The sequence below is a fragment of the Convolutriloba macropyga genome, chromosome 1 (genome assembly GCF_964194025.1).
Source record: "Convolutriloba macropyga chromosome 1, txConMacr16.3, whole genome shotgun sequence".
NCBI lineage: Eukaryota > Metazoa > Xenacoelomorpha > Acoela > Convolutidae > Convolutriloba > Convolutriloba macropyga.
In genome coordinates this window covers 45,132,306-45,142,683 of record NC_134468.1, presented here as the reverse complement: position 1 = coordinate 45,142,683, position 10,378 = coordinate 45,132,306, and the positions used below count along the sequence as shown (strand labels likewise).

Genomic DNA, 10,378 nt, shown 5'->3' with positions numbered 1-10,378 from the left:
ATCAACTCGTAAAGCCCTCGTGCAATAAGTCCTCGAGCTTGAGTAGGCTATAAGTTTATTATTCACCGAGGCTGCTGAGGAGGCTGAAATGTATGATGAGGAATGGCATTTTCAGGAAGTCTAAACCCATTTTTAAAGATTGCCCTCTTTCTGCGCCTGTCATAGAGGCAAGTCTCCAAAAACTTAAGTTGCTAGCTACCTTCAAAGCATGTTGTCTGACGTTTGAAAGCAGTTCGTCAGATGTTATGCGGTCGGTTTTTCTTCATTTTCTGTTCAGATTGGTATGGAGGAAACAATTGCTTTAGCCTTCAAATGAGACCAGGCATTCTATTCCGATCCCTGGCCGTATCGCAACTCGTTACGTTTAATATCTTTAATATTACCTTCTGTCAGCAATCGTCTTCTACTTTGTATTCTCCCATTAATTTGAAACAGTTCAACAGTATGATGTCATCAATGGCTAATTTGAAGTATTTGACCGCTGCCGAATCACAGAGTATTGATGAAGAGTTGTTCTCAACAGGAGGTTTCAGGTAAATATTTTAAAGCCATTGCGCTATGTGCCTCGTACTCTATAAAGAGAAAGATATCAATGCGTGTGCGTGAACAAAATGAGCATTGATGAAAATTACATCTCTAATGTGTATTCCAGTTTTACCAATGCTTTTGAATAAAACGATTAATTGATAGATCGAAATGTCGCGGAGAACCTTCAACATTAATTGGCTGTCTATAAATGAGTTAGGTTTTTTGATCAAATCCTATTGCGACAAGAGTGTCACAAAATTTTACTCTAATCAACAAAGGTGAAAGTTGTCAATATATACTATCGTGGTGGAATTGGCAAGCAAATCCGAGTTTAATGACTTCGATAGGGCGATAGCAACTCTGAGGTACTGTTTTATCATCCATTACAGGTGCTGGAATCAATATTTTATTGAATAGTGAGATGGGTACTAGACCATTTGTAGTCTTATCACTACGATAGCGGGGATGCATTTTAAAATCAACAGCGATGCATTTACATTAACGTTGGTTGTTATGTCTATAACTGTTCTTTTCACAAATCCGCGAGAAAATTCTATGTCAGGCCTTTGCCTAAGCTCGAATAGGTTTAGAAACAGATTTAGCAATTAAATTTAAAAAAAACAGTTAGAAACGGTGGCTTTAAATCAATTTTACGTTTTCTGGCACATTTTAGGACATGATTTCTTGAGTGGTAACATGAACGAAATTCATGCAATTGCAAGCAACACTAAGAGAAGTTAATAATTTTGTAAGAATTAATGGTGTGTGTAATAGAATGAGTGAGTAAAGCGATGAAGGTCAAAGATTGGTCAGTCAAGAGAATCCGAGTCGATGATGGTGTAATTAATTTTGACCTCAACACCCCCTGGTCGAGACAATTTAATCTTCCAAGAAAAACTTGCAGAAATTTGTTAATCTTGGAAGATCTTGCAAGATTATGCATGAACTTGCAAGATTAACATCCTGAATCGATTAGGGTATAACTGGTAATTTGGTGTAATTTCAGCGTTGACCAACTGATGGAATTAGCTGGACTTAGTGTGGCCCAGGCTGTTCACGCTGAATACGGACATGTTTGTGGTGCTCGTAGTGAGAAGATTAAAGTACTGGTGTTGTGTGGACCGGGTAATAATGGTGGAGACGGATTAGTTGCTGCAAGACATTTAAATCATTTCGGTGAGGCCGAACTGCAAACAAGTAAAATATTAACTGTTTAGACAACTGGAAATGAAAATAGAACTCAAATATCTGGCCAAATAGCGTTAATTATCGCGTTAATTATCGTTTTAGATCGTAGTAATTGCTCTCAAACGAAGTTTGTATCAATTATATTAGTCCTGCTGTAATTCTTATGCGATCTTTCGCTTGACCGATTTTCCGTCTCACACTTTTAACTTCTCGTCCTCAAAAACAAGATAAACAGGTAAATCCCGGAATGCGTTAGGTGGCCGAGTAGCTTTATTAGAACCTTAGGCCTTTCTAGTCGCTAATTAAGCAATGGCCCGAAGCTGTCGGAGACATAAATTCATGGTGTGAAGAGAGGATCTTTAAGATTCCTACTCCGCTCACCAACACCCCCCCCCCCCCGGGGTCGTTTGAGAGCAGCTCTTCCAACGTTAGTCGGTCGGTTATGTTGCTCAAATTTTGATCGAGATTGGCACTGGAACAAGATAGCGTCGAGTTTGTCATAGTTATTGGCTGTCATAGAAGCGTTGTGATTTGAATTCTATCGACTTTTTTAGTGAGTGAATCAACTCACTCTAAAGATGCTTCTTCGGTGCTTCAGGTATGAGTTGCAGCGTCCATTATCCAAAACAGTCAACGAAAGATCTCTTCGTTAGGCTCGTCACCCAGGCAAAACAAGCTCAAGTAGACTTCATTGAAACACTTCCTGACACTTTGAACGAGTTTGACATTGTGATTGATGCTTTGTTTGGGTTCAGTTTCAAAGGTCAACCGAGGCCTCCTTTCGACTCTATTCTGAAGACGTTGAAACATTGTGAGGGTAGCGGTCACAGTAGAATTGTTAGCGTTGACATACCATCGGGATGGAATGTCGATACAGGCCCCAGTTAGTATTGCTACCTTAGTTACCCTAAACTATTTTGTTTCATGTTAACTTTTTACCGCAATAGTTGTGTTCATTCGCCCAAAACTCCCTGTTTGTAAGCTGTTGATGATTAAAATCAAAAAGTGGTCACAATCAATGAATTTCTCGAATCGAATTGCTGGATTTCAATTAATAACTGAGTTTGCTGATAATTGCAAAATACATTATCTAAGATTAGTTGATAATATAATTAAAAACATCAAAAAAGTAATTACGGCACAATAAAGAGAATCAAAAAGGTATCTCATTCGGGTACTAAAATTCTTATCTAAAAAGTCGTATCTAAAAATTATTTACCAGATGTCTAGCTTCTTTCTATTGGTATTGAGCTATCAGTTTTTCACTGCTATCATTAAAAGGTTCTCGAGGAGTTATTGGGTGGGCATTTAAAAATGTGTGATTTGGACAGGGATGTTGATCTGAAAGGTTTTGAATTTTTCAAATTTTATTTTTGAAATTGCTATCGTTAGTGGTTTCTAAATTCGAAATTTTGACATCTATACTTTCTTTATTGTACTTCACTCAAATATACTATACTACTTTACTATTTCACCTTTGTCGAATAAATTGAAGTAAAAAACGAAATCTGCTGAGAAGATTTGAACTGTCAATCATCTTTATTTTGATTTTCTTTCAAACAGATCTCATTTTCCTGACCTCCTCAGTTAAGGAAATAAACTCATAAATAACAATCATAGAAAGTTTTTCCAGTGTGAAGAGTTGTTTCTGGTTCAAGTTCGTCCGTGAAGGATACAAGAAGGCTTGTTTGTTCTGTGCGTAGCACAGAAGGTTCCCACTTTGCATTGGAAAGCCTGCAATACGTCATTTCACCCTATCTGAATTGTAAACATTTGCTTGAGCAATAAAACTATTTTTTGTTTTGGCAAGCTTCTGGGAAAATTGGCGACCACTTGCGAAAGAATACTTTATTCCGTCTAAGTTTTTTGGAGACCGTTAATAGAAGAACGTTGCAATTATAGCAATATAAACCATTTTAATATCAAATTTGTGTGTTTGTCTGTTTTAGTTTTGCTTCGTCATTTGTTCTGAACTTTTTAAACAGACTTTAACAATTTTGACATCATCTTGATTGACTACCAATTCAAAATTACTGTAATTGAGACAAGAAACTGATTTTGAACATTAGCAAAGATTTCTGTAGAAATTTTAATTGTTATACGTATCAGTTTTCATACTTGGTAATCAAAAGCAAACCAAAAACATGGAAAAAGAGATTTCATCTGACTCTCTTCAGCAATTTTTTACTGTACGTTTTATTAGACCTTTCCTTTTCGATACTCAGACCACTCGTCGAAAAACTATGAAGAGGCAGATAAAAAATCATTTTCTTAACACTGCATAAACAGAAGGTTTCGAAATCATAAGGTTGTTGGAATACAATTAAACAATATGCAAGATTGCAACACAATCAATTATATTTGTATTCTTGATTAGTCGTAAAAAATGAACGAAAGAAGAACCTGAAAACAGTAGTGATAATACCTCATGCGAACAAAACTTCGCGAGAAAATCAACAGAATCATTGGCGAACAAAATGCAAACTGAAAATTTTTGGAAAATGTTTTTCAAATCTGAATTTGCATTTCCAAACTTAAGTTTACAAAAAATAATCATTCAACACAAACTACTAATTTTTTGGTCGTTATGCAATCAAGGTTCCTTTGACAGCAACTTCTGCCTACTTTTTTGAAATATCCGAAGGAGTTATTTTAGCAGTTTTTTTTTTCAGTTTTGATTGTTTAGATTTATACAGTCATGACAGATATCAAATGGTTTTACGCAATTAAGCATAGAAATGACTGATATTACCTATCTATCCAATTGGCTAAAATGGACTGAAAGTTGAATTATCTTCTCGATTATTTTTTGAATGGGTCAATTTTTCGAAAAATAAATAAATTCTGCAGTTTTTTGCAGTTGTTTCTTTCTCGTGTTTTCCCGTGTGCTTAGGTGTCCTGTGGATGTTCAACAAATAAGCAGCAGCTACGTGTTAAAGTGTGTTGAAAAGATCTGTTCAGACTTTAACAGGTTTCGATTTTGTTCTATAGTTTTTTTGCTCGGTTTTTCTCCTTTTTCGAAGTGTATCGCTTGATAAATTTAATATCCTCCTTTATCTCAGCTAGCTATTATCTTGGCCCTAATTTTTTTCCGTCGTGGAATAAAAATTCATTTGTTTTGCTGTACCTTAGTTCACAGCTTGTTCAATATTTCGCCTGAAATCTTTTTGACTTCTTTAGGTTAGTTTTATTCGACTCTCATTCTGTTCAAAGTGCTTTTAAGCAGCAGTTGCTAAAAAAACACTCTAGGTTCAACAGAATCAGTATCGAAAAACCAATCACAAATAGAAACGTGATAAACCCATAAAACCCTATTTCCGATGCCCGCTGATTGATCTGTTCTTATAGGTCTTGTTATCATCTTTAGTGCTTATTGGTATTGATACTAACCTGTGTATCCCCTCATTGAGAAACAGAAGCATGTCTAATTACAAGACATCAAATTAGTTCACACTTTAAAATATTTATTTACAAAAATTAATGTCTTGGATTTTTTTCCTCTCTATCCCAATCGGGTTTATGGGAATCGATGGAGGCTATTTTTCGACAATCTGTCGGGAATGTTTTCAAACGGGATAAAACCATTTAATCCCGGACACTAAGACTTTAAGATGTTTAGAGACTTAGTGCGTTAATTTATTAAATTTCCTTAGCTTATACTCTTATTTGGTATTGAAATTAGCGTATTGTTCGCCAATTCTGAGGCTGAATTAACCTTTATATCGAATCTAATGAAGCTGCAAAAAATGGAACTTTTCGGAGAAAATATTAGACTTGTCATTTTTTCTTCTTTTTTCTAACTGTATAAATCCCAACGTCGGGCAGCGGAGTCAACTTTCAATTTACTCTTCTTCAAGCAATTGAGATGAATTTATTTTCTGGAATCCAATTAATTTTGCGTTGGGTATAGCGGAGATGAGGATATCGCACTGGTAGGCAAGTTTTGACGTGGAAAAAAAGAGAAAATTTTACAGAAAATTTATGAGGAACTTCTATGCATTTTTTAATTTGACTTGCTCACAAGACTTGCCTCATATCACGCACAACATCATCTTTTCTGTAAAAGTTTGTGCGACATTATCCGTGGAATATTGTATCTCTCTGGCTGATTAACCTTTTTTCCCCGAAGTAATCACTTTTCCTAACTTCTATGATTCTTTTGAGTCAACTTTTCTGACTGTTTTGAACCCAGCCCAGACAGCGAGTCTTCTTTTGCTGTTTTCTGTTAACTCTTAAACCAAATTTAACATAATTGTTGATATTTTAGCAAGTGATGAATGTTTCACTCCAGCTATGCTTGTGTCGCTCACAGCTCCAAAACGCGGAGCCACTTCTTTCTCTGGGTTACATTATCTGGGCGGCAGATTTGTTCCTCAAAAGCTGGCTGAAAAATATGGCCTTCAATTGTCTGAACTTTATACCTCCTCAAATCAAATCGTAAAATTGTAAATATATAACTGCATATGATTACTGCTTTGAGATTGCTCCTTTTTTACTGAATTTAACTCAGTGGGGACCAATAATTTGCTGTGAAAAACTTTTTTTTGCTGATGGTTTTTCAGCAAGAGATATGCATCTCTGATGGATCAAAAGGAAAACCAAAAAATTAAAAAGTATTTTTAAGCGGGGCTGCACTTTACTTATTTTACTTACTGAAAAAGTGAGGGATTGCCTTGCTTCTATTCATATTCAAGTCATTTTATTGCTGGAAATTGAAACGATACAAATAACTACATTTTTTCGTTTTTTTAACAATCGGATTGCCTGTTTATGGAAATATCTTTGTAATGCATCCGTTATTTTTATGACTGCGTTTGGCAACTTACGCTACTTTATAATTCTATACAAGGAGGAGCAGTAATGTGCGTTCGAAGATAATGTTCCCACATAATGTTCCAAAGATGTTGAAAGTATAAAAGCTGTTTATCAAGGAAGTATATTAATTGCTCTTGAACGAAAATCAGCAATTATTGTAAACGTGTGTGTCTTTTTTCATGCAAAATTTTTGCTTGACAATTTTGACTTTTCGAGTGACTTTTACGCCCTTGACTTTTTGCGTTTCGCGTGATCTAAAGTTCTCTCTCAATCACAATTTCAAGCAGCTGAATTCAATTGGCGGCAATTTAATACTAAAAGTCAAATGAAAAGTGCGTCGAAACTGGTGCCATTTTTTTTTACTTTAAATCTTAATAGTGGTACATGTTAACCTCTAATGTGGTTATTTGAAGACCACTATTGAATTTCTTAGTCCCATTTAGTCCCCCCCCGCCCTCCCGACTGAAGCAGGCTGCAATTGATTAGAGCTCCCTTTAGTCGTTCGAGAGCAATTCTTCCGACGTTCAGTCGGTTATGTTTAAAATTTCTATATTGTAAATAGCTATGTAACGCATTGAAAGCGTTGAGCATTCCAGGTAAGATTAACTCTAGCATTTTTATTACGAATTCAGGCCCTAGAAAATTTTTAATTGCTCACAAACCAAGATTGTAGCAAATATATTAGACCTGTTGGTTTTTATGCGATTTTTCGCTTGACCGATTTTTCGTCTGACCCATTTGACTTTTCGTCCTCAAAAACGGGATAAACATGTAGTGTCTAGTGGGCATTAAGTTTTCTTAGAGTTTTCAGCTCACTGTTCCAAGTATGCGATTCACAGAAACCGTTTTGGAGACTTATACTTATGGTGTACTTATGGTTAAAAATTACAATTCTCACAGTATAATCAACTCTTCGCTGACAAAAAACTTTCTGACAGGGCATGCTTGAGACGTCTATCTATGATGATAGTGTTCTTTGAAGAGCACCGATAGGCGTAGAAAAACCTAAGAAAACATTAGGAAAATTCTCTTGAAATCTTCATTTTGAACTTAGGAACGCTTTGAAACGTTTTCTTTCGAAAGGAACAATGGCACAGTGATTCGAAGTGTTTTCAACTTGGTTTAAATTGAGCATGTTGGTTTCATTGCATGTGGGGCGTTAAACGTTTAAAGTGTTTTCAGTATAATTTCAAAAACAGCTTTCACGATAACTTATTCTATTGTTTTGCAGTTGCTTCAAGCTATCCTGATTTTAACTGCCTCACATTTTTGCAAAATTAGATAGACTTTTGTTAAACATATGCTTCTTGTATATACGTCTTTAAGTGGAGTATTTTAAGTGTGAGAAGTCCGGTAAAGCAAAAGTAGACGAAAACATTGAGCTACCTTATTCACGGAGTTCTGAGTTCTTTTTATTCTGGTTAATTTTTGTGCAATACCAGTTCTTCAAAATCTTAAAGATGTGAAACTGCGAAAATATAATCAGAATTTATTAGAAAGGGAAGAATTATTCGAGTATAAGCTGTATGATTGCGTAAGAAATGAGAAAAACTACAAATTTTCTCTGGTTCTGAACATTTAGCAACAAGAAATAAAATAACTCCGCGAGGATAGATCCAGTTGATTGAAGTTCTCGAAGTGAAATCACTATTTGTCTCTGTCCCTGCAAAAGTCACAGACGGTAGGCAAGCTTGGAATTTTTCTAACTCGCATTTTATTGTCTTTTTAAAAGATCATAATGTTAGTTGACATTTAATTTGATCGTTATCTAACAAAAATGAGAAATTTGACATCCGCCATATGTTGAGCATAAACATGTTGCGAATGAAATACATGGTTGTCATCCTCTAAGTGTTTCCGCAGCACTAATAGTTTATTGTGAAGAGAATGGGAGTGTTTGATAAGGTTGTTTGTTCGAAGATCACTCTGCAAATGCAGAGGTACTATTAAAATTTGTTTATTTTGTTGAAAATTTACTTTTGGTTTCTCGTTAAGGAAATTTGAATGATTCTGAAGGCCTGCTTGAAAACTAGCTAAATTAAAGCAAACTTTAAGCGAACTTGCAAATTTTGTTTTGTATTTTGTATCCTTGTTGCCTTATTCGTGACCTATTCGAGTTGTTTTAAATAAGAAAATGGTGCACCTGAAACAATTGAAAAATTTGGCTTGTAATCGAACAATGGCACTCTATTTCTGATGTTTTTCAGCTTGGTATAAATTGTTCAAATTGGTCGTGTTGAAAAAACCGCATTCTTAGTAATATTGAAAAAAAAGAGCTTCAATGAAAACGTGTTATTGTTATTGTCAAACTCTGGGCGGCTGCCCTTTCCCTTTTTGAATGATACAAGGAATTCGAAATGAGATTCGTTCAATCAATATTTAAAAACTTTCAAGCAAAGATGCGGGAAAGGGAGAACTTCAGGCCTCATATTGACAAAGGGTTTCAAATTATGCGCCAGTGAAACATCCTATCAAAAAATCAAAGACGGACAACAAATTACACTTCTCATTACAATCAAAACTTCTAAGACATTTCAAAACACTAACGCGTCTTCTAAGGTGTAAAAAACTGCTCCAATCTAGTGATAGTATAATATTGCAGAAAATGTTATACGTAATTTTTGACGAAAGAGAAGAAAAATGAAAATTCTTTGAAATTTTAACTGGGAAGGCTTTTTAGGGAAAAAACACTTTTTGACGAAACGTACTTGAGATATTAATCGATGATATTTCTGTTCTTGAAAGAATCTCGATAGAAGAACCCATGTAAAATTGAGGAAAATTCTCTGTAAAACCTCATTTTAAACAGAAACGCTTTGAATCATTTGTCCTCGAAACGAACAATGTCGCAATGATTCTAATTATTTTCAACTTGGTTTGAATTGTGCAGGTTCAAAGCGTTCTGAATAAAATTGCAAAAATAGCTTCCATAAAAAGTTGTTATTGTTTTGCAGTTGCTTCAACCTATTCTGAATTTATCATATTAACTGCCTCAAGTAAAGAGGAAACAGAAAGGAAAAATTCCAAGGGAAAAACAAAGAACTACTTTCGTGAAGGGTTCCTCAACATTTTGATCAAATTATAAGCAGTACCAGTATAAGCAATTCTTTTTAAAGTCTTCAAGATGTAAAACTGCTTTCCAATTGTTTTAGATATTTTTTACATTCTTGTTATCAAGCGAAGTCTTGATTTTGGCAGTTTTCCATCCTGATCATGATGCAAAAAATATTCAGAATTTTTGGGAAAAGGAAGCATAATTCGAGTCTAAGCTGTATAATGGCTTGAAAGTAGAGATCGAGGAAATGGAGATTTTTCGTTCTGAATATTTAACAACAAAAATGATACAATGAGGGTGAAATTCTGCCTGTCAAAGCTCAGAAATATTAGCGCAGCAATTTTTGGCCGGCGGCTATCAGAGCCCACGTGCCAATCACAAAACAACCCTTACAATCAGTTTTCGTCCCTTGAGACCGACACTAAATTGTACTTATAGGGACTGCTTGAAACAACACACCAATAATAAAGACCGAATTAATCGAAAGAAAACAAAAGGAGCTCAGAGGCATTCACGGATCACGGACACACTGTTCATACTCAACTGAAAAAAGACAGCAAGCAGCTTGGCATACTTCTACCAAAGTTAGCAGGCGAAAAACCAGCGCTGCCACGAATTGCACGTATCCGATTTGGAACAACTGAGAATTGGATACTGCCCCTGTTGAACTCTTACTGGAGGAGGAATTGTCGCAATCTTGATAACTGCTGTCCCAATTCAAGTAGCACCACATGACTTAAATTACATCTTCAACTGGGGTGAAAGCAGCAGGAACCTAAAGTGATTGACTTG

The 10,378-nt window shown here is 35.4% G+C and overlaps 1 protein-coding gene across 2 annotated transcripts; it reads left to right on the top strand.

The window, feature by feature from the left end:
* The first annotated feature begins 240 nt into the window (after nt 1-240).
* On the top strand, nt 241-10,161 carry LOC142349450 (NAD(P)H-hydrate epimerase-like). 2 transcript variants are annotated; one of them, XM_075401032.1, is made up of 4 exons: nt 241-533; nt 1,535-1,704; nt 2,315-2,599; nt 10,025-10,161. In XM_075401032.1, the coding sequence occupies exons 1-4, from the start codon at nt 241-243 to the stop codon at nt 10,033-10,035; spliced, it is 759 nt and encodes a 252-aa protein (XP_075257147.1). In that variant the 3' UTR covers nt 10,036-10,161. The 2 variants fall into 2 exon arrangements, with proteins under 2 accessions (XP_075257147.1, XP_075257139.1); XM_075401024.1 differs by lacking the exon at nt 10,025-10,161 and adding an exon at nt 5,984-6,267 and having other exon boundaries at nt 242-533.
* Nucleotides 10,162-10,378: the final 217 nt, after the last annotated feature.

What these genes read in the sequence shown, in the direction of transcription:
- LOC142349450 (XM_075401024.1), top strand. Translation starts at nt 313, where the DNA reads ATGAGACCAGGCATTCTATTCCGATCCCTGGCCGTATCGCAACTCGTT. An exon ending in TTCTCAACAGGAGGTTTCAG is followed by an intron (nt 534 to 1,534) that starts GTAAATATTTTA and finishes GTGTAATTTCAG; the next exon opens with CGTTGACCAACTGATGGAAT. An exon ending in GAATGTCGATACAGGCCCCA is followed by an intron (nt 2,600 to 5,983) that starts GTTAGTATTGCT and finishes TTGATATTTTAG; the next exon opens with CAAGTGATGAATGTTTCACT.